The sequence below is a fragment of the Mus musculus genome, chromosome 6 (genome assembly GCF_000001635.26).
Source record: "Mus musculus strain C57BL/6J chromosome 6, GRCm38.p6 C57BL/6J".
NCBI lineage: Eukaryota > Metazoa > Chordata > Mammalia > Rodentia > Muridae > Mus > Mus musculus.
In genome coordinates, this window is record NC_000072.6 from 119,796,212 (window position 1) to 119,821,795 (window position 25,584).

The 25,584-nt window shown below is 39.3% G+C and overlaps 1 protein-coding gene across 21 annotated transcripts in view; it reads right to left on the reverse strand.

The window, feature by feature from the left end:
- Erc1 (ELKS/RAB6-interacting/CAST family member 1) overlaps positions 1 to 25,584 on the reverse strand; it is a 277,389-nt gene that overhangs the window by 225,416 nt on the left and 26,389 nt on the right. For all 21 annotated transcript variants that reach the window (XR_003956155.1, XR_003956153.1, XR_003956152.1 and 18 more), the window contains one exon: positions 696 to 1,112. Coding sequence is in view for 15 of the 21 variants with exons in the window: in XM_006505373.4 (XP_006505436.1) it covers positions 696 to 1,112 (417 nt within the window). In the remaining 6 variants the exon portion in view is untranslated. The remainder of the gene's footprint in view (positions 1 to 695; positions 1,113 to 25,584) is intronic.

Genomic DNA, 25,584 nt, shown 5'->3' on the forward strand with positions numbered 1-25,584 from the left:
TGTGCAGGAATAGAAACCCTGACTAAGACAGTGCTTTATAACTGCAATAGAAACCCTAAGAAATCAGACATATAAAATGTATTACAGCTTCTAAATTAGCTCAAGGTAAGATGAATTCTTCCTTAATGCTTTCTTAAAATGTCATTGCCACAGAAAGTGAGGTCTAATCACACAGGCCAGTTTGAGTCTTTCATATAAAATCATGTGTCTCTACATAACTCCTTCTGGCTACACGCCTTGATTTTTAACACATATCTTTCACAACAAGACAACCGTTTCCAGGGAAACCAGAGGAGACACCCATTACTGCTTGAGTGCTGCAGGCATGGGTGAGCAGAGGTGACTGGTTACTAGTAGTTTGTAATTGAGCGCCTGACTCTGGTTTTGCTGTTCTGTCTCTACGAACAAACAGAAGCGAGTAACAAACTGAAACAACCCTGTATCCCCTCAGTCACTCAGGAACCCCTAAGAATCTCATGCAGGGTGACAGGGGTGAGGCTGTTATTGAGTAACATATATGCCAGGTGATGCATTCTGTTCAAGAAAAAAAATCAAAAAGGAAATCACTGAAGTGCTGAAACACAAGAGACAAAATTCCTATCCAGCAGCACAGCAGAGCACATAAATTTATCTAGGGCAAGATTCTGATTAGTAAGGGAAAAAGACAATCAGGAACTAAAAAGGTAGTCACTCACCTCTCTCAACATATTATTCTCTTTTTCCTTCTGCTCCAAAAGACTCTCGAGGTGGTGGACGTGCATCTCCGCCTCTGCGAGCCGTCGCGTTCTCTCATGGTCTTCCTCTGTAGCTTTGGCAGAAAGTCCTTTGCTCTGGAGCATCTCCAGAAGCTTCTTGATGGACTCATCCCGAGCATTTAGGGTCTGCTTCTGAGTCTCAATCCTCAGCTCCATTTCCTCCAGGGTCTTCCGCAGAAGAAACAGCTCTTTGGCTTGCCTCTCGTGCTCAGCATGCAGCCTCTGGAAGTTCTCCTCTGTGAGCTCTGCCACGCAAGGCTCCCCAGTCCTACTGCTGCTATCTTGCTGAAACAGCTGATTCAAGTCCCTCTGGATCCGCAGCTCATCCTGGAGAGCCTGGATTGTCATCTGCATGTGCTGAGAACAACACAAAAAGAAAAACCAAAATCAGCCTTCCCCTCAATTAGCAAAGACAGAGCAGCTTGCAGGCAGCTAAAAATAGCTGTAAGGATTCTCAGAAATATCCTCAGAAATAAAGATTCCTCTTATTCTCTTTAAATTCAAGTTTTAAAACCATGGTAATAATCTATAATTGTCAGTAACTTAATTTGTGCTTATTCCCCCCAACTCAGGAAAAGAAGTATGGCAGTCCTTTACTTTATAAGCCACAAGAAAATCTAGACATCTCAAAATTTAATGGAAATTATCTTAAAGGGAGTGAGAAGACTCTAAATCAGCAGGAGTAGAAAAACAAAATTCCAAAACATAAAAGTCTATCAAAAAACAAAATGACTTTTAATTATTAAAAACATTAATTAGCAAGTACTAGTATTTAATAAGTGGTTATACATAACTTTTTAGCTACAATTTAACATTCACATACATACACATATATATATGTATGTATGTGAATATGTATATGTGTATGTATATATGTGTATATGTGTATATATATATATGTATATATATACACACAAACATACATACGAACTCATGAACACACACACACAAACACCAAAACCAGGTATAATAGTATATGCCTATAATATCATTTTAAAGAGTGAGGCAGGAGTATCTCAAGTTTGAAGCCAAGTGATACATACTACTCAAAAAGCAGAACTAACATAAACTCTATCTTCATAAGAATTGTAAGGTCTAGAATGCTATTGTTGACTGCGGGGACAATGCTGTACTGGATCTATCTCTACAGCTTACTTCTGCTTCACTGAAAATTCATGGATACTAGTAAGTAGCTTTCCTTAGTTCCTTTTCCCAATCCCTGGCAAAGTAACATTATATTCTTTGATTCTGTGAATGATATTCTCGTATACATCTGGCCCGTGTACTAATCATTTAAATTTTATTGACAAGTGGAGGTTATATTAACAGTCAACTTCAAATGATCTTGGAATCACCAAGGAGACAAAACATCAGCACACCAGTGAAGGATTATGATGATGAGGTTAGCTGAGGAGAAAAGACCCAAAAGTAGAAGTGAGAAGCACCATTCCTTGGACTTGAATTCTAGACTCCACAAAAAGAAAGCTAGCCCAGCACAAATATTCATCTCTCTCTGCTGTCCAACTGTGGGGACAACCTGACCAGCTGTTTCAAGCCCCCGCTGCTGTCTTGCCTTCCCTCCCCACAATCTACTACACCTCAAAGTGGAAGACTAAATAACTCCCGTACTTTTTTTAAATTGCTACTGTTGGGGTATTTTGCCATAGCAACCGAAAAGTAACTAAGATGTGAGTATCCGGGCTAGAGAAACCGCTCAGGGGTTAAGAGCACTGACTCTTCTTCCTGAGGTCCTGAGTTCCATTCCCAGCAACCACATGGTGGCTCACAACCATCTATAATGAGATCTGCTGCCTCTTCTAGTGTGTCTGAAGACAGCTACAGTGTACTCACATAAATAAAATAAGTAAAGATGTGAGTATCCAACGGGGAGGTGATTCTTTATGTTTATTAGCAAGATAAACATTCACTTTCTGTGTGTGCCACAAATCTTTCCAATTATGTCATTTTGCACTTAGCACTACTTATGGTGTTTTTGTTTTTGTTTTTGTTTTTTCGAGATAGGGTTTCTCTGTATAGCCCTGGCTGTCCTGGAGCTCACTTTGTAGACCAGGCTGGCCTCGAACTCAGAAATCCACCTGCCTCTGCCTCCCAAGTGCTGGGATTAAAGGCGTGCGCCACCACGCCCGGCTACTACTTATGATTTTTATATTTTTATTTACTCTGTGTGCGAGAGAAAAGGGGGGAGGGGAAGCACAAGCATGTATCCATGGTACAAGCATGGAAGTCAGAAGACAAATTTCTTTTGTTGTTGTTCAAGACAGGGTTTCTCTGTATTGTCCTGCCTGTCCTGGAACGAACTTTGTAGACCAGGCTGGCTACAGAAATCTGCCTGCCTCTGCCTCCCAAGTGCTGTGATTAAAGGCATGCGTCACCACTGCCCAGCAGAAGACAACTTTCAAGAATCGATTCTCTCCTTTTACCACATGGATCTGGAAATTAAACTCAGCACCATCACGCTTGGCAGCAGGTACCTTAACCCTTTACCCACTGAGCTGTCTAGCAGGCCACATGTGATGGCTTTTAAAGAGATGTGTGTGTGTGTGTGTGTGTGTGTGTTCACAATACTAGCACACAATAAGATTAGCGAATTTATGATCAACATACTGGGCTGGAGAGATGGCTCAGTAATTGAGAGCACATACTACTGCCTGTGAACATGCCTACACAATAAAAGTAAAAATTTAAAAACATCAACAGAGAAAACTGTATATTTGTCTACACAGAAACAAATCCTCTAAAAATCTTTCTTTTACATCATCTTTTTTAAAATTAACTTACAAACTACTAACTTTCCTTAGTGCATTTACATACCTACTTCTCTTGGGGTGATGCCCCTGCCCAGCCCCAACCCACACATCAATCCCACCTTCTGCACCCACCACCCCACCCCGACTTCCCCTTTCATAGAACATTTGCTCTACTTCACTCCCCACACTCCTTCCTTACAGATTCCTGTTGTCCTCATCCTGTGGGCCAGCCCTTTCTAGCTTCCTGGCCTCTCCCACACTCACTCCACCTACATGCTTACACTTAACATTTAGAAGCTAGACTCAGCATATGAAAGAGAACTTGGGGTATTTCTCTTTCTCGGCCTGGGTTATCTCACAGTTTTGTCAATTTTTCTGAAAATTTCACTTTTCTTTACAGATGAATAAAAGAATATTATTGTACATATATGCGCCATACTTTCTTTATTCATTTCTTGATGGATACCTAAGCTGAATCCATTTCCTTCTTACTATGAACAGACCAACAATGAACATAATGTCCAAGTATTTCCGTGGTAGGTTGTAGTCTTTAGGTATATGCCCAAGAGCAATAAAGGAAGGACACACGGTACAGTTCTACTTGAAGTTCTTTGGGAAAGCTCTGATTATACCAGTTTTCACATTGATGAGTGAAGGGTTCCATTTCCCACACTGTTGTCAGCATTTGTTGTAACTGTTTTCTTGATGACAGTCATTCTGAGTGGTGTGAGACAGAATCTCAAGGAGTTAAAATCTGCATTTCCCTAAAGATGAAAAGTGATAGGCACTTTCAAAGATATTTATTGGTCAGCTGTATTTCTTCTTCTAAGAACTATCTAGTCAGTCATTAGTTTATTTACTGATTGACAGAAGGGATTTGTACCTCTTTATATAGTCTAATTATTATATCTTGTTTGTGGTAACTATAAAGATTCTTCTCCTGTTTTATGGACTGTCTGTTCGTTTTGACTGTTTTTTTACTAAGATGAAGCTCTACAATTTTGTCAATTCTTAGGGCTGGCTATTTCCTTTGCCACTAGGGTTCTATATTCAGAAAAATTTTGCCTACAGCTATATCCAAAAGTGTTTTCCCTATATTTTCCTTTAGTAGCAACACCATTTTAGGTTTGAATTTTTTGGTTCCTTTTTATTTTTGAGTCAGGGTCTCATTGTGTTGCTCTGCCTGGCCTGGAACTCTGTATGTAGTCCAGGCTAACCTCAAACTCATTCGAGATCCACTTGCCTCTATCTTCTGACTACTGGATTAAAAGTATATACCCATAGGCCTGGCCCATCTCAGGTTTCAAATTAAGACCTCTGATCGAATTTGAATGTATTTTTATACAGTAAGAGATGATATATCTAATTCTTCTGCATGTGGATATCCCATATGCCAGCACCCTTTATTAAATAGGCTGTCTTTAAGGTGTAATTAAGAGAAAAGAGAAACCTAGTAAGAATAAAAGATACTGACCTCATGAAAGGCTATGCCTTTCATGATAGAGAAATCTTAAAACAATAGGCAAAAGAAGTCCTCTCCCTTTACATTGCTTCTTGTCAGATACTTGGTCACAACAATGAGAAACATGACTAATACAACTATCTTAATTTCTTTGTAAACCATGACAGTACTCTCAGGATGAAGTGTTGTGATGTGTGGTAAACATTCACGCACAGCCTTAGGATTTCTATGTCTGCGATAAGCACCAAGATCAAAAACAACTTGGGGAGGAAAGGGTTTATTTTAGCTTACAGTTCCATATTACAGTACACCACTGAGGAAAGTCAGGGCAGGAAGCTGGAGGCCAGAGCTGATGCAGAGGCCTTGGAGGAGGGCTGCTTATTGGCTTATTCCTCACTATTTGCTCAGTATGGCTTATAGACCACCAGGCCAGGAGTGGTACTGCCCACCACAAGCTAGGCCTTCCCACATCGATGAAGACAATGCACCACAGGCTTGCCCAAATGCAATCTACTGAAGACATTTTTCTAAATTGAGGTTCCCGCTTCCAAAACGACTTCAGCTTGTCAAGGTCACATAAAACTAGCCAGCACATATATCTTGTAAAATACTAATTATATTTGTGTTAGAAAGGAAAAAAAATTAACACATTCTTGGGGATCAAAATAGTAACAATTGTAGATTTTATAGAGAAAAGCACAAATTTTTCTGGAAAGTAAAACACTGTCATATTAATATCTGAACATAATTTGTCAATAACTTCAATGGCAAACATAAAATAAAATATGTCTTTGGAAATATGTCTTTTGGTTCAGAACTTAAGAGTACTTGCTGTGCAAGCAAGAGGACTGAGTTCAAATCCCTAGCAGCCATAGACAAGCTGGACAGAGCAGCCCATGCCTGTAATCCCAGCAGTGAAATGGGGAGGGAGACAATACGAAGCAGATCTTGGGAGCTGACAGGCCAACACACCAGCTCAATGGCAGTCCCTGTCTCAGGCCAACATGGCACAATGTGATAAAGGAAGATATCCAAAAGCCTCCTGTGGCCTCCACATATGTGAGCAAGAGCACATGCAATTGTACATGCACACGCGCGCGCGCACACACACACACACACACACACACACACAAGATACATCTAAAACTCTTTTCCACATGTTTCATAAAAACATTTATATCGTTCTTGAAGTAGATAAAAGAATTCATTAAAATAATTAAGAAAATTTTGTTATTTAGCACTGAAGAAATAAAAAGAAAAACTGTTTTAAAAGTTAGCTTGTCAAAATAGACATATTTGGTAGTTTTTCTTCCAATCACCAATAAGCAATTAATACAAACCATAAACTTATAATAATCTAATACTATGAAAACAATTCAACAAGCCTACCATTAGAACAAACAAATATAATTTATTCCATATGTGTAAAACTTAGAGGCTTGCTTTCATAATAATAGATAAGCACTTGAGTAACTAAAAAGAAGGGAAAGAGGAGAGGGGGAGGGGAAGGAAAGGGGGAAGAGGAGGGAAGAGGAGAAAGGACATTCAGATGCACAAAAGAAACAGAATTCACTCCATAAAGTAGATGTCTATGGTACTAGGGTCTATTTCTTCTCAAGGAGGAGGAGGCTGAATCAAAGTGATGGGGGCGGGGGGGGGGGGGGCGAGGACCACTGAACCCGCACCCATGCATACAGGCGCATGTACTCCCCCACTCCTGCAGTGCTGTATGTACAAAACCTTGTACACGCTAGGCAAACACTCCACAACTGAGATGCACCCTAGCCCAACCCCTTTGGTTTTATAAGCACAGCTGTAACACCTTAAGAAAGCAAGAACTGTATTTTAGACATGCTGTTTCTCCTTCTAAAATAAAGCAGTTACTAAAACAACTTAAAGGCTTGTTTTCATGACTTTTCCTCTCGTTACAAACTAAAAGTCATATAGATGTTAAACTTTTAAAGAATACACAGTGTATGTAATAAATTCTGGCTCTCTAATTCCTTTAGGTCATCTTTGTCAAATACATTTAACTTTTTAACAATTATCTGTTATAGAAAGCACAGAGATGCAAAATACACTAACCAAGATAGCCATAGAAATATTACATAAGAAAAATATTAATAGCAACAATAAAAGGTGGCTAAAAGTATAGCATCATGACATGTCTGTGTGTACATGTGTGCACACAAATGTTGATGCCCACAGAAGCCAGAAGGATTGGCTCCCCTGGAGCTACAGAGGGCTATGAGCCAATAACCTGAGTGCTGGGAAGACAACTCAGGTCCTCTGAAAGGCAATACATTCTTAACAATAAGCAATCACGCCAGCCGCCTGTTATTTTTTTGTTTTGTTTTAATATAAAAGAACTAATATAAAAGAATGTGCTGCTGAGAAGGCAACTCAGTGGCAGAACACTTGCTTAGCATACCTAATGCCCTGCTGATCCCTCGCATTACAAAGTATATTGTATACTGTGTGTTTGTACATACAATGTGTGTGCATGCACACACATGCTCTCATACACATATACACACATCTGCATCAGAGAAATATTGGAGTTAAACTTTTTCTATATTCTATGTATATATTACTTTACAAAGAGAAAATATGTTCTACTCATTACTGTATTATCGACTTGGCAAATGGAGAAGCAAGGCTGCTAAATACATCAGCTGCTTCCTGAAGATGACACAATTGTGCTTATAAAACAAAGGAAACTAGATACAACGTTCTTCTAACAAGCACAGATCAATACTCTTCTCAGTGTTCTTGAAGGACACACCCTTCTGAAGACTTCAAAATCAACTCCTCAGTAATCAAGCTGTTCTCTGGTCAAGACACATTCATTACAACTAGGTGAACATTCCATAAGCTAAATGTGTTTCCTATTGCTAGTGCTAGCCAGTGAGCAAGGCAGACCCTGTCAGAAGCAGACTCTTATTTTCTTAACCTAGACGTTAAACTGTTTTCAGCTAAAACTTTCCAGAACAAGTTGAGAGCACTCTTGTCTATCACTTTAATCTTCTAAACATGTGCTTCATGACCTTATGCTGAACATGCTCAGGAATGTGCCCCTAACTGAACATATGGAGAAATGGGACAGCGCCTATATGAATACTTATAGGCTAGAAGAGTGAACTCATGTGCTTCCTTTGCTGGAGGAGGGCCCTTCTCTGAAAGTTACTCCCCAGGTCTGTTGCCCGGCTGCAGGTAATAAATCTTTCTCCACTCTTGTGCGTCTTGACTGCTCATTTGGCTTTGGCTTCACCAAGATGTGAGCCTACTAGGCTAAGTTACACTAGGACACTAAGAAAGTTGCTGACCACTGAAACATACACTAATATGGAACATTTAAAATACTATTAAGTAATAGTTTTGGTTGCTCTTGTATGTAAAATCATCCTGCTTTAAAAACTGCTTTCCTATTCTGTCTCAAGGATAATCAAATTCAAAGTCAGCATGAGGCAAAACTTAGCCAATAACCTGAAATCGATAAATAAAAGCTCCATTAGGCACTATAAATGTCCTCATTTAAGCTCCACACAGGGACATAACACCAAGGACTCTGTAAAACCGTCTTACATCATCTAACAAAGCAGAAGGGGGGCTTATGTCTATCACTGAGGAACTGCTTGACATTGGAGCAAGATTATAATAGGATCTTTGAAATCAAAATGTCAAACTGACATACCAGCTCTGGCAACTACTCTAAAAACCAGTGACTAAGATAAAGATACAACAAAAGAGGCAAACTCCAAAAGAAACAGTCGTTTTTGCTCTCAAATTTGTTTCTGTAATAGCATTAGTTCATGCATAACTATGGTAAAGAGAAAACTTACTAAACCAGAATTCTGTGGATTCCTAAGCAATTTTCCAGACCAAGGATCTACAAAGAGCAGATGTAGAATTACCACCTTCCGCAAGTAAAGAAACACCACTGGACTGGCTGCTTCATAAAAGCAAGAACACTTAACCCAAGCATGTAGCACACCTGCGATCCCAGCTCTAGGAAGGGAGAAGGAAGAGCACTGAAGCTCAGAGGTAGCCTAGAGTGTACACAGAGTTTCAGGAGCCGGGGCTACACAGGGAAACCCTGTCTTAAAACAAAGCAAACAAAAGAGGGAAACATTATCAAGAATACTATCATCCTTACCTTAAGAAGATTAAAACTGCATACCACTTCCAGGACTACCATTCCCCTCTTTGGACACTTCAAGACACACCTTCCTCTGCACTGTCTCAGTACAGCAAACAGACACTTCTACTAATTTTTCCTATGCATTTTCAGTATTTATTTACAGGAGCAGCCACAATGACCTGGGAATGTCTAACCAATCTTCTAAGGCAATGTTTTTTTATTAGCATTTGTTTATAAAGTTATATATTGAGAGTATCATCTCCCATATTCCTAGCTTTCTAAAAGTAAAATTTTATAGAAACTGACAGCTTCTATGTACCTGAAAAAACACCTATATTATAAACTACTACCTTTTAAACTCACCTATTATAAAATTTGTTGCAAAATCAATTTAGTAATTGAGATACCCTTTTCAGTAAGCAAAATAAAACTTAAAATAATTTAGTGCCTCTCCCATAAAGGAGAGCAGGCATTAATATCACAAAGAATGTTTTGATTTTTATCTGGGTTATAATTCAGAAGTATTTAAATTTATACCCCAATAAAAGCATACATCCCAAGAGCTTCTCTTCCAAGTTGAAAAACAAAAAACAAAAACAACTTTTATTTTAAAGGAGCTTCCCATTTAAATTATTATTTTTGTTTGTTTTTATTGTTGTTTCTGCTGCTGTGTTTCCAGACAGGGTTTCTGTGTGTAGCCTTAATTGCTGTGGACTCACTCTGTAGTCTGGTCTTGAACTCAGAGATCCACCTGCCTCTGCCTCCAAAGTGCTGAGATTAAAAGGATGTGCTACCACCATCTGGCCCTATTTTAATTATTTTATATAACTATTTTTCAAAGTGTGATTACAGAGTCTTTCAAATAAACAATACCATCTAGAAGCCTTCAGTTCCAATACTCAAAAGGTGGAGACAGGAGGATCACTGTGAGTTCTAAGCCAAGCAGAATTACATGGTAAGATTCTGTCTCAGAAACAAACAAAAATATCCAAGATGCAATACATTAAGGTTGCAATATTTGCTTTGTCCTATTTTTTAAAAAGGGTCTCAAGTATTCCAGGTTAACCTTCAGCTCACTACATAGCTGAAGTTGAACTTAAACTTAAGATCAGGGACTGAAGAAATAGATGGCTCAGCAGTTAAAAGCACATGTTGCTCTTGCAGAGGACATAGGTCCAGTTTCCAGTACCACATGGTGGCTCACAACCATCCCTAGCTACAGTTCCAGGAGATCTGACACCTTTTGCTGATTTCTGCAGGCACTAGGCATACACATAGTATATGTTCATAAGCACATGCAAAATATTCAAACACGTAAATCAGATCCTAATTTACACATCCGCTCTGAGTCCTGCTTCCCCAAGGTAAGAGTGGAAACTCACAAATTCCTACATAGCCTTGTAGCTACAGCACAGGAGGATCCAGACTACCAGTTAAACAAAAGCATAGAAGACAAGTGTGGACCTGGGTGACATGAAGAAAGAGGCTCTGTCTTCTTTAGCCAGAACAGATGCTGCAGAGGGGTGGGGCTGCAGGAGATTTCAACTGCTCTGGGCTCACAGTAGTGCAAGTTTCTTATTAGTATTACAGAAGCAAGCCTGAAGTCAAGTGGTCCAGCCCTACCAGCAATTTTTTGGACCACTAAATTTCTATTTCATAAACCCTATCCTATTATTCTGGAAAGAGAAATAGATTTGTTCTACCTAGTTCCAGACTGAATTCAGATCCTAAGCTATACATGTATCAAGTATTACACAAAAGCAAGCTACTTCAAACATTTCTTAATGATGAAAAGTTTCTACAAAAAACAATTACTTTTAAACAGAACAAACAGCTAATCAATGTAAATTTAATACTTATACTACATGATTTGTAAGGGGTACTATGAAGGAATATGAAAAAGAGATTCTATAAGGTTCCTCCCACCTATCACATTTACAATTCTAAACAAGTATTATAGTTCACTCAATAGCATTCAAATATTTATTGAATTCCAAGTGACTAATTCTGTATTTTATCTTGTAATGACATACAAATGTACAGATTTAATCTTAGTCTTCACTATGTTTTTTATTATGTGACAAATTTACATTCATTACATGAAGAAAAAGTATTAACAAAATAATGTTAATCAATAATCCTACACTGAGGAAACACACTCAAATAGATCTTTCTGAGTTTCTGAGTCAATATTAACTTTACAAGAGAGACCAAAGTGAAACGACAATAACAAAGAACTGGTACTTACTAAACAAAATCCCCAGTTCTAAATTCTCCCTGAGACTTAATTTATTTAACCCCTACATCCTTCTCATGATCGAGCATTATCTTCATCGTACAGATCAGAGATCTCTCTACATTCCTTGGATCAGTATCTCTAAGCTTACTGAATCCACAGTCTGTGCTTTAAAACAGTGCTATAATTAAGCTATACTACTTCCAGGATAAACACACACACACACACACACACACACACACACACACACACACACACGTTATATGTTCCCTGTAATGCATAGTGAACATCTTCCTATTTCACACCCCCATTTCTCTGCCTCCAACTTTCAGATCAAGATGTAAGTTCTCAGCTACTGCTCTAGCATCATGCCTGCTTGCCTGATGCCATGTTTCCTGAAAAGATGGTCATAGATTCTAAGCCTGCCCAGTAAGCTCCAAATTAAATGCTTTATTTTATAAGTTCTCTTGGTCATGATCTTTCTTCATAACAATAGAAAAGACAGAAGAAAAAGAATGAGAGGGCAGGTATGGTGACACAAGCCTTTATTCCCAACACTCAGGAGGCAGATGCTGGTAGAACTCCAAGACAACTAGGGATATATAGAGATATCCTGTCTCAATAGCTGGAATGTAAATAAATAAAATAATTTTAAAATAAATAAATAATGTAAATTGTAAACAAGAAAAATGAGAAGAGGCAGTGGTGGCAGCAGCAACAGCAGCAATCACTCACTGGTCCAACTTTAAAGTCTGGCAAATCCTCATGCATTCGTGTTGTAACTGATCAAATATAAAATTCAATACTAGACATGACAGGTTCAATGACTATAATTAAGTCTCTGTGATATTAAATTTCTGTCATGGCTGGGCATAGTAGTATACACCTGTATCCCAGAATTCAGAAAGTTTAGGCAAGAAGACTGTAGAAGGCGGCCACCCTAAAGCGCACAACAAGATTATCTCCACACACACCCAAAAAAAAAAAATCTCAGTACAATTATGTATATTCATTCAGTGCCCGGAACAAACATTGCAGTACAACACACTATAAATTCCTGATTATGTGAAATTCAGATTTTAAAAACCTGTTTTGTAATACATATGCCACTAAAAATACTTAGTTTAGAACATCAACTGAAAACTATATGCTAAATGTCCTGCAAGAAGGCTCAGTGGGCAGACACCTGTTCCCAAGCTGGCAACTTGAGTTCAATCCCAGGCCCTCACCGTGGAGGGAGCTGTCCTTTACTGTCCACACCCACACTCTGGCATGTGCACATGCAAAAACACACACACTACAAGTGTAATAAACAGTCCTTAAAACACATTCTGGAGCTGGAGACACAGTGCTGCACTTAGAGCATGTACTGCTCCTGCCCAGAACCAAACTGGGTCAGTTCCCAACACCCAAGGTAGGTGACTCCCAACCACCAATACTTCCAGCTCCAGGGGGATCTGACACCTATGGCCACCACAGACACCTGCACTCATGTGCATATACCTACACACAGACATATATACAAATAATTAAAAGTAAATAGTCTTGGAAGAGTAAAATTTAGCTTTAGTCGGTATGATTAAGATGTTTAACTTTATGAAACTACAATTTCTCTGATAAAAGAACACTTGGCATAAGGAGCCACACTTTGTAACCACTTCCTACTATAGTGCCAGTAGCCAGTACATCCAAATTAGAGTTCCTCTGAAGCCAATGAGTGGGCAGAGCACAACTAGAGCCAAAATGGGAACTCATGGGATTTTTTTCTCTGGGAAAAAAAAAAAATCACAGCAGAGGAGGAAGGAGCATGAGGAAGCCATCTGTCACAAGAACTGTAGCATGCTACCTCAATCTAAGCAATCAAGTTTTAGGTTTTAATTGTGCTTGTGTGTTGTAATGGCCAGTAGTTTTCAAATTTATTCATGTTAAATTATGAATGGAATGAACAAGAGGAAAAACAACAACAATATAACCCTAACTATTGAAAAGAGCAATTCCTAGAAGCAAAGAGTAGGTGAGGGAGAGAAAGGATGGAGGAGGGAGAGAGAAAACACTCAGTTGAGCCCGATGACTCAATGAACCTGAAATGTAAAGTGTGAGGCCTAAAAAAACCTTAATTAGTTAATTAATTAATAATAAAATTATAAAAAAATTAGAAATCTGCCAATACTAACAAATTCAACTTCTCATCTTCTCATCAGTTTTCTATATACATTGTGGTTCAAGCCTGTAAGGAAGTTCTAAATTTTTCAAAATTGTTCAATAAATCAACTTCTCGAAGAAGAAGGTAAAAACTGAAGCCACAAATCAAAAACTCCAACACTGTTCACCACTCTCTCAATAGCCCCTAAGTCCTTCTTTAGGTTTTCAACTTTAAAAAGGTAAAACCAAACGCTAAAATGAACGTTAATTGCTACGGCTCTTTGGTTTTTGCTCTTTGAGACATGGTCCTGTTATTTATCCCTAACTGGCTGAGCTCTCACTATGAAGCCCAGATTAGCCTTACACCTGCAGCAGTCTTCTTTCCAAGTACCCTACCCCTGCCCTAACTCCTATCACTTTTAAATCTCAAAGTACAGTACACTTTAATATAGAAAAGGCTATTAGACTTCTATTTTTTTTCTATTTCTATTTCTTTTTTATTCTTTTTTATGTGTCTTAGCATTTTGCCTCCATGTATGAATATGCTCACCATGTGTGCATGGTGCCCATGGTGGTCAGAAGAGAGTGTTAGAAACCCTAGTACTGGAGTTAGGAATAGTGAGGCACTCCATGGGTGCTGAGAACTGAGAACTCTTCCTTTGGAAAAGTAGCAAGTGCTTTTAGCCACTAAAACATTGTGTTGATTTGAATATGCTTAGCCCAGGAAACAGCACTATTAAGAGGTGTGGTCTTGTTAGAGAAGTATATCACTTAGAGGATAGACTTTGAGATCCTCCTCCTAAGCATCTTCTCCTAACAGCCTTCAGATGAAGATGAAGATGTAGAACTGTCAGCTAGCTCCTCCTGCACCATGCCTTCCTAGACACTGCTATGCCTCTGCCTTGATGATAACGGACTGAACCTCTGAACCTGTAAGCCAATCCCAATTAAATGTTGTTCTTATAAGAGTTGTCTTGGTCATGCTGTCTGTTCACAGCAGTAAACCCCTAAGATAGAAATCATCTCTCCAGTCCCCGTAGACTTCTATTTATTTAAGTCAGCAATGTATAAGGTATCTAGAATGCATGAGAGTTGCCTTTAAACACATTATCAAAGCCAAGAACAATAGCATACATGTGCAATCCCAGTACTCTATAAATATTAAGGCAGGAAGATTTCAAGTTCAAAGACCATCCTGGCTCATCCTGGGCTGAGATGCTAAAAAACAAAATAAAAATGGTTTTTAAAAACATTTTTTATAAAATAAGAATCACTATGATTCTAATTTATTTGCAAACATTCTTTCATTCAAGCAGTTTTTGAAATCTGTTCCCTAAAAGCCCCCTCCCCTAAAAGCCTTATTTTCTCAAAGTTAAAAAGGTAGACTCCTAAGATGGCCCGGTGAACGGGAATGTTTGGTGCCAAGCTCAGTTCATGAGCCCAAGAGCCCAGGATAAAAGAGAATTGGCTCCTAAGCTGTCTTCTGACTTCCAAACAAGGGCCATGGCACACACAGACACACACACAGACGTACACACCACAAATTAAATCAGTCAATAAACCAGTAAATAATTAAAGATGAGAAAAGAAAAAAGGAAAATAGAGATTTGTTTGAATAGCTCCATCTAAATATCCAGTTCCTAGTAACCTAATTCGTCTCCTTTAGACTTAGCATACAAAGCACACCTATTCTATGAAAATAAGAATTTTTAATTAAACAGAGTCAAGTTAAAAAATTTATTTTCTGGTTACTTCTGAATATACTGAATATACTTCAATACATTTAGTTTAAGGTAATGACTTGAAAAGTATAAACATAATCATAATCATAAAACAAAGATGTCAACTTATGAGGAGGAGTAGAAGTTACCTTCTGTTGCAGGCTATCTTATCACACTATGAACCCGAGATTATGTTATTTACGTTTAAAGAAGAAGAATAAAAAACCTGTTTCTAGTTGGAGTGTGGCTCAGACCACAGCACACACCCTTAATCCCTCCGGCTGGAATACAAACACGCCTTAGCACACACCTTCAATCCCAAACAATGAAGTTAAGTTAGTTTGTAGAAGGAAGCAGCCATGTTTGAAAATGATGCTTTGACAGAATAGGATACGCCCATCTCTCACAGAGAGAGACAGAGGAAAGAGATGCTTCTTAATAGCAGTGCAGAGAAAGGAGGAAGGAGGCAGTTTTACTGGGACAGTTTTACAGAGACAGGTTGAAGTGAGAATGAGCAAGAAAATGAAAGGGAGCCAGAAGATTAGAACAGACTGCCAGAATTAGTTTGAGGCCAAGCAGAGCAATTCAGGAGAAGGGAGGGGGAGGGAGAAGCCACATTGAATCAGTCAACTTGGAGAGGAATGTGAGCCAGAACAGCTGAGTTGAACCAGCCAGCGAGAGTTCAGAAAGAACTAAGAAGGGGTGAGCTTATTCAGCAGTAAGTCTCAGAGGCTGAAAACAGTCTAGGCCTAGATAAAATTGTATGGAGGTTAGAAGCTTCCAGGACTAGGCCTAGATTAACAGACTGAAGCAATAAGCCTCAGAGACAGCAATTAGTAAGGGAAAATAAAAGTTACTTTTACAGCCGTTTTCCAAATCGATTATTTATTATCCTAATGATATAAAAACTGGTCTTTCATGATTCAGAAATTATATATTTATTGTTCAAAAGTGCAGTAAGTAGAACATCACCAAGTACAACTCAATCAACAAAACTCTGGGGAAAACCCACAGAGTTAAATAAAAACAAAACAAATGTTTGCATATCATTAAGTGATGAATGAGAAGAAAGCAATCACAAGTGGGGAGGGAGGGAGGGGCCTGGGAGAGAAAGTGGAGGTGGGGGGTAAGAGGGGAAGACCTGATCTGGTATTGGGTAAGGGAAAAGGACTGAAGCCCTGAGGGCCAGCAGAAAGGATGAAAACAGGCAACCTGAGGGGATAGGAGGTTGGGGGAACCCTCCAGAATGCACCAGAGACCTGGGAAGTGAGAGACTCTCAGGACTCAAAGGGAGGGACCTTAGATGAAATGCCCAACAGTAGGGAGAGGGAACTTATAGAGCCCACCTCCAGCAGGAAGACAGGGCATCAAATGAGGGGGACGGGCATCCCACAGTCACAACTCTGACCCATAACTGTTCCTGTCTGAAAGAATTACAGGGATGGAAATGGAGAGAGGAGCCTGAGGAAAAGAAGGTCCAAGCAACAGGCCCAAAGTGGGATCTAACTCAAGGGGAGGTTCCAAGGCCTGACACTATTACTGAGGCTGTAGAGGGATCACAAAAAGGGACCTAACAAGCAGCTGAAAGAGTCAGATGCAGATATTTGCACCCAACCAATGAACAGAAGCAGCTGACCCCTGTGGTTGAATTAGGAAAAGGCTGAAAGAAGAAGAGGAGAAGGGTGATCCTGGAGGAGGACCAGCAGTCTCAATTAACCTGGACCCCTGGGAGCTCCTGCACTGGTGTCCATGTACCTACAAGCACAGAATGGAAGTCTTAAGAAAAAAGAGGAAGCAGTGCTGTGACAGCAGCCTGCCCACAGAGTTCAACTACATAAGCTACTCCACTTCCACTCCAACAGCTCAACAGATGCCCTAGCCTCTCAACTTCTCAATGTGAACCCCTTCTGGAGGGAGAGCTCCTGTCATACTCATAATTCTACTCTTGGAATTTCTTCTAAAGTTAAAATTTGAATGACTTTTAATCAGTCTTGCATTTAATGAGTACTTTCTTAAAGCTTTTTTTAGCAATTATTTTAATTTTTAATTTATTTATTTTTGTGTATGGGTGTGTTGATTGCATATATATATATGTACACCACACATGTGTTGAATACCTGTGGAGTTCAGACAAGATATTATCTCCCTTGAAACTGGAGTTAGGGATGGTTGTGAGCCACCATGTGGGTGCTACGAACCAAACTCAGGGTCTATGCAAGAACAACAAGTGCTCTTTACAACTGGGCCATTTCTCCAGCCTTAATAAGTATCTTAAACGCACATCTACATTCTGCTCTATTGTACTGAAGTAAAAAGACCAAAATCACACTTTAGTTCACTTTGTAAATAGGCAAATATCTGTTATTAACCAGAAATAAAAGGTATACAAAATCCACATGTCCCTCTGTGGATTTTCAATTCCTTCTTCTATAAATACAGACAGTATCATCTATTTACAGGACTATTGTAAAGATTAAAAATAACATATTTGCTCAACAAGAGGAAAACATGCCTGGTACTGGAAATCTATCCAACACTCCAGGGTTGGTAAGGTCATGGATCTTGGAGGTGAACCTACAACCAACCACCACTTTACTAAACCAGCATTACTCCTAATCACATTCGAAATATTTGACCTTAAATGTGCTTCTCACTCCTCATCACAGAAACTTACCTTTGAAACAAACGAGACTATTAAAGCAAATCACAACCAATCAAAATGCAGAGAATAAGAGATTCTGTGGTGCCTTGTCCCAGCTGCTACATCTACAACACAAATCCTGAACCTAAGGGATTATTGGGATTATTGAGAAAATGAGAGCAGAAAAATTGTAAAAGCCAGACAAACAGGAAGTTGCTGTGAAATGAAAACATGTAAAAATGTTAGCTCTCACACCCATTAGGTCCCATCAACATGGCTGCCTAACAAGATGTAAACACTGACAACACCAATGGATATGAACATCAAAGGGGGAAACTTTGTGGGGCCTCAATCTTTGACAAAGAACTACATACAGACAATGGGGGATATAGAAAGTAATAAAAGTAGTCTTCATCAGGTAAGGGCCCTCTAATTGGTTATCCAATACCAAGTAGCCAGCTCAGATCCTATACATACAGAGAACATTATTTGGACTGAACTGAACAGGTTGCATATATGAAGAACTAAAGAATGAGGCAATGAATTTGACAGAGACCAAAAGGAGGGTGTATGGGAGGGACTGAGGAAGGAAAGGGGAAACGTAATTATGTACTTTCAAAAAAATGTAATGACTGTATAGAGAAGCATCAGGAAGGGCTGCAGTGCCTATCAGGCAAGCACCAGATCCCAGGCACTCATAAGAAGCTGGGACAGGAGCAAAGGGCAGAGCGGGCCTAAGCAGACAAATGGGTCCCGGAGCTCAGGGGCCAGAGAGGCTAGCTGGATGGAGAAAGTCTAGGTCCAATGAAAGACCTTGCTGCAACAAAGTGAGGTGAAGAGCCAGAAAGATGACTGCAGGTAAAGGCATGCGTCACCAAGCCTAAAGTCCTTAGTTCGCCCCCAGAAGCCACATGGGAGAAGGAAAGAATCAATTCCTACAACTTGTCCTCACTACACATGCACTGTGTCATGCACCAATCTCCCCCAAAAGAAATAAATACAAACTTAAAACTAAAGTGGAGCGCAACTGAGAAAGGCATCATTCTCAGTCTTTGGTCTTCACACCCATATATCACACGCACCAGAACGAGAAGTATCCACTGTGCTCTATGTGCACAGTGCTCCACAAAAGTTATTAGTAGCATCTGGCAATAGTGCCATTACAAGAACATTGCAAAGGATACATAAAAATCAAGCTAATGTCAGATGTAATACCAGTTTTAATATAAATAAAACAAATAACTGGAATACTGTGAGCATAATGTATCTTTCGATGATATGCATTTATACAAGGTTTTGGCAAAAAAAAGATTGTAAAAAATTTAAAAACAAAAGACAGTAGAAAATGTAAGAGTTTAAAATGGCAGAGGGAGTAAATATAAGCACTGAATGTTGACTGTAGTAAAGAAATCTTCACCGTCTTAAGGGGGTTAAGTTTTCGCTACACAAGAACACATGGTTAAAATTATTTGCAATGTTTTGTTCCTAAATAACTGCCCAGATACTCTTTACCATGGAGGGGGGGCGGGGGGGCTAGAATATGACACACACTCAGAGCAGGAAAAAATGTTTTTCAAGAGTATTGCATTCCTTTTGGGAAAGGACTCTATAATTCACAGATGAGTCATTATGGAAATAAAAATGTTAAATAATGAACATCACTGTAACTGAAAACCCTGCAAACTAATTACCCTACTCAAAGTTCCCGGTAGCTCCTCCAGGAATATTAAGGCTGATTTGCTATCCACATTAGTTATCTCCCATGTTTATTACACACTGTGACCCACTTTCTAAAAGGCCTTATAGGTCCCATGCTACTGACTGCCTTCTAGTAGCAGATTATAAGGTACATTTGTACTTGAAAAAATACATAAAATTTATATTCATGTAATGTTTAACTTTTCAATCAACTAACATTTATTATATATTTATGTCAGACAGTCTTACCCCTTTTTTTTTAATTTTTCTCTTCTTTTGAGACAGGGTCTCACTATGTGGCTATCTCTGGCTATCCTGAAACTTGCTCTGTAGACCAGACTGGTCTCCAACTCAGAAATCCACCTGCCTCTGCCTCCCAAGTGCTAGTATTAAAGGCGTGCACACCATGTCTAGCTTCTTGCCCATCAATTTATACACCCTACTTCCTTTAATGTCACTTAAATATTACAACAATTAAAAATGCATTATCCAGCCGGGCGTGGTGGCGCACGCCTTTAATCCCAGCACTCGGGAGGCAGAGGCAGGCGGATTTCTGAGTTCGAGGCCAGCCTGGTCTACAAAGTGAGCTCCAGGACAGCCAGGGCTATACAGAGAAACCTTGTCTCGGAAAAAAAAAAAAAATGCATTATCCTCACTTAAGAACTGGTAAGGTCCAGGGAGATGATAGAGCAGATAAAAAGTACCTGTGGAGCAAGTCTGACCAACCTGAGTTCGGAACCCACGTAAAACAACAGCAGATGTGGTGACTGGCATGGAGAATCCTAGCACTGTATGTGAAATGAGAGGCAAAGACAGGAGGACCAGAAGCCCGCATACAAAGCAAGAATACATACAAAGCACAGCACAGATTTTTTTGTCCAAAAATCTTGAAAGACCCTCAAAACAACGGAGAAGGAAAGAACTTACCTACAAGAAGCTGTTCTCTGACCTCCACACATATCATAGCATATGCATGTCTGTGCTCTCTTGCTCACATGAATATATACAAAAGAAGTAAATAAATCCTTAGAGAACTGGTGAAACTTACAAGAAGAGTGTACTTTACGTGTAAAAGCTGATTTTTATGTCAACAACCCCAAAAAGAATTTCAACAGCCATATATTTATCATGCTTACTAGTGGCAACCTCATTTTATGAATGATTCTTAAATTGGAGCAGTGCAATTTAGTGAGTGAGATCTCAGAGAATCCCACTAACATAACTGACAGAAACACAGTCATTGGGCGTAACTCGACTCTGGCTCAGGACTCTGTAAGCCTGATGGACTAGAGAGGATGGCACTGTGCTCCTGTCCACTGCGTGCCACTATTCAGAGCCCTTGATGCTGAGCTCTCTGTCTAGACTTACAACACTCTCCAACAGTTACTCTGGTAAAAGAGCTCCACTGTCCAGAAATCCTTAATGAATATCCCCCTCTACCTGCAAAATCCTTTGCAGATCAAACTTGTGTGCACACATACATACACACCATCATACACACACCACACAGAGTAATAATTTCAATTTTTTAAATTTAAATTAACAGAAAACATTAAAAAGACAAATTCCAAAGTCATCAACACTATATAGCTAGTTTGGGGATAAGTAAAACCTTAGATCCTTTCAAATACAAGGCAAACCAAAGCATTTAGCAAAACAATACATGGAAACCTAATTGGCCAATAATGGCTTAAGATTTAAACTCCAACTTTAAGAAACTACCAGGTGCACAGAGTAAAACTGTCTACTGTTGTTGGAGTGTTTCCGGCGGTGCAGGCCCAAGTCAAGATGATGTTTTACCATTTACCACTGAGCTTCATTCCCAGCACCAAAAACTGGATTATGATTATGGTTGTAAATCTGAATCATATGCTTAATTTCAATGTTTTATAATACACAGCTATATTTAAAACAAAAACCAAAAAAACGGTCTATGACTGATTATACAAAGCAGATCAGGTTCCACAAAAAGTTTTCTTCCTAAAGCCAAAAATGTTGACAGTTGCTACTGTAGAGGACTATTCTAGTACCTAACATTCATCTAAGACAGTTACACAGCGGGGAGTTCAAAGTTAAAAGGTCCCTGTTTGTCATGTATTCTGGAACTATGTAAGCCACAAAACATTAAAAGATGGCACAGGAGACTGGAGAAATTGCTCCTTGGTTTAAAGTACTTGCCACTCTTACAGAGGACCTGAGTTCAATTCCCAGCACCCACACTGTAACTCCAGCTCCTGAGGCTTCTGACAACACCCTTTTCTGGTCTTTGTGCACCAGGCAAGCACATGGTACACATACACACATACAGGCAAAACACTCCTACACATAAAATAAATCCAAAAAGTAAGAAACAAAGTCAGGAGTGCCTTAGTTAAGGTTTACTGTGTGAATAGATACCATGACCAAGGCACCTATTTACTTGCTGGCTTACAGGTTCAGTCCATTGTCCATTATCATCAAGGCAGGAGCATGGAGGCATCCAGGTAGGCATGGTGCAAGAGGAGCTGAGAGTTCTACATCTTCATCTGGCCACCACGTGTACATATGCAGTAAAGTTTTTTGCCAAGACACTGCCTGGCCCGGGCATGATAATGAGGTTCTGAGAGTATAACCAATCAGATGTGAGACATGCAAATGAGGTATGTTAATGAGGTTCTGTGAGGTACTGAGAGAGTAACCAATCAGATGAGGAACATGCAAATGAGGTATAGTGCATAACCAATCCAGGTGTGAGACATGACTCTCCTAGGCCTATATAAGCAGCACCAGTTCTGGGCTTGGGGTCTCTTCGCCTCTGCAATCAAGCTCTCCCAATAAACGTGTACAGAAGGATCCTATTGTGGCTTCATTCTTGCTGGCAAGTCAGGCGCTCACACTACTAGAAGACTGGCTTCCAGGCAGTTAGGATGAGGAATTAAAGCCCACACCCACAGTGACACACCTATTCCAACCCGGCTACACCTCCTTATAGTGCCACTCCCTGGGCCAAGCACATTCAAATGACCTTAGGGAGGGAGGGGGCAGAGGGCTGGAGGGATGGCTCAGCATTTGAAGCACTTGCTCAGGCAGGGGACCCAGGTTCAGTTCCTAGCATCCACATGGTGGCTCACAACCATCCCTCACTCCAGTTCCAGGGGACCCCACACTGTCTTCTGACCATCATGGATACCCGGCAAGCACATGGTTCTCGTGCTTTATCAATTTTCCCACTTAGGATCTAGCATGACAGATAATATAAAGTAGATCAGATTCCACCTAAGTTTTCCAAGTAAAACAGGGTCTCCTACAGCCAAAAATGTTGAGTGTGCAATATATGCATGCAAGCAAATCACTCAAGAAAAATAAAGAATTCACATAAAAAAATAAATCTTAAAAGAATTTTTAAAGAAGTGGCACAGTATGCATCAAAACCAAGTTATTATAGGTTCTCAATATGTATATAATTAAGCTGTTCATAAACATTTCAATCTAATATTCTCCACAAACTGCCAAAATAATAAAACCTAACTTGATTTCTTAGGTATAGACTGGAATAACACAAAGGAAGGTTTGGAGCTTTGGTTTGGTTTGGTTTGGTTTGGTTTGGTTGGTTTGGTTTTTAACTTTGTTGTTTGGTTTTTTTGAGGCAGAATCTCACTACATAGCTCTCACTCTGTAGACCTGAACACAAAGAGACCTGCCTGTCTCTGCCTCTGCTGGGATTAAAGGCTTGAGCCAATACACCCGGCTTCAAGGAAGATTTTCAATGAACATTACTGCAAATAACAAAGAGAAATAAAAGTATTTAATCTGTATTAAGGACAACCTTCTGATTTCAGAAAGAAAAAGAATGAGTATTTTTAAGATACACAGGGCAGCACAAAGACAGTTTATAAAAGCACTTCTAATTTTGTTTGTAGAGGAAGAACAGAACATTTCCAATACAAAGCTGTTTCCACACTGAAAGTACATTTTCTGCAATATTTCTTTTTCTTCAGAAATTTCCTCCTAGCTCATCATACAAACAAAACAAACTCCAATGTATGTGTTAACTAACATGAAAGGCTAGGAAAAATCCACCACAAAAAAAAAAAGAAAGAAAGAAAGAAATAGACAACCCTTTTTAATGAACAGTGATTTTCAGAGATTCTCAAATTTCCTACCTTTAAAGAAAATAATTTATTAAACCAAAAAATAAAACTATCTCAATAAAAAACCCTATGTATAGCACTGCCATCTGATAGCTTCTCCTCCTTCTTCCTGCACAGGGGCATGAGCACACACCAGCCTCTACTTCAGTGTTCCTCGGAAGACTCATAAATTCTCCAATGTTAACAACACACTTATTATAATATTCACATCTAAGTACCGAAAGTCATACCCACTGGTCACATTATTTCCAAAAGCATATGAAAAGCCTATATTCAAATATTTAAGTAAATTCACCATTCCTTACTCTAATCTGGCTCCAATCTGAGTCCTCATTTGTTAATAACGCCAGAAACACTTCCCTCTTGCTATAAGTCTTTGCCCAATGAGTTCTTCAAGAACATCTCACAAATGTGTGCCTTCCCCTCCACAGGTCTGTCCTGCCATCTCTCCTCCTATCACCTCTGCTGGCAGCAACAAAGGCTGCCCTTGAATAGCATTTATGCCACTCATTCCATTGTTCAAGAACTCCCTAGACCAAGTTGCTACCACTTTCTTTAAATTCTTCCTCTCAAGAATCAGATTAATGCTTGGATTAAAGGCATGCGCCACCACGCGCCCGGCTTGGAAAATAATATTCTTACAAGTAAACCATGTCAGATACTTATGCAACTTTATTTGATTCACTGAATTATTTTCCAACTATCCCACTACATTCCAAGTAAATAAATGTAACTCTACAAGAAGAAATGTCTCATATTCAATTATATATTTCTATTCATGCAAAGGCCTAATAAATAAAATTAAAACCCTAGGTTAGAGGTATAGTTTAGTGGTAGAGCATTTGTTTATCAGGTATAAAACCTTAGGTTCAATCTTCAGCACCTCAACAGAAAAGAGAAGCAGCCAATTCCAAAAAGAATAAATATTCTAAGCAAAAAGAAAACATCAGAGCTAGTGAGATGGTTCAAGAGGCAAAAGAATTTATCTCCGGAGCCTGAGGGTGATCCTCAGGACACACCATGGAAGCAAACCTGTTCCCAAAAGCTATCATCTGACCTCCACACACGCACCACAGCACAGGCACATCCAAACACACACACACAAATACAATCTAACCACCAAAAAGAAAAAGAAAAAAATTAAAGGCAGTTCACTTGCCATCCTACAATATCAAACAGAATATTCTATTCAAACAAAATTTTAGTGAAAGAGCATTAAAATAATTATTTACTGTGTGTATATCTGTATACGTTCATGTGTATACATGAATGTACAGCTTTGTGAACATGCAAATATGCACGCTTATAGCTGTGTGTTCATGTAGAAGCTAAATCTTGATGTCAGATGACTTCCAGATTCATTCTTCATCTCTGTTTACACCTAGGACTTGAGGATGCCACAAGACTAGCTGGCCAGCAGCTGCAGGGATGGGTCCTCCTGTCTCCTTGTGGGCTAGAATCACAGGTGCATATCACCATGCCCAGCTGTTACATAGGGATCAAACTCAGGTCCTCACTTGCATTTTAACAACTGAGCCATCTCCTCAGCCATAAAATAATTATCCTTAAAATAAGCATACAACTAAATCCAACACAGAGAATTCTTACAACACATAATCAAAAAAAAAAAAAAAAAGTACAAAGGACTGGAGTGACAGCTCAGCAGTTAAGCACATGGCTGCTCTCCTCTTCTAGAGGTCCTTAGTTCAATTCCCAACAACAATGTCATAGCTTACAACTATGTCTAATGGGAGCTGATGCCCTCTTCTGATATGCAGGCTTACATGCAGAAAAGCACTCATATACATAAACAAACAAATCTTTTTTTTAAGTACAATAGCTGATGAAAATAAAATCTAAAATGTAACTTCTCCAAAAGTTTCACTAGCT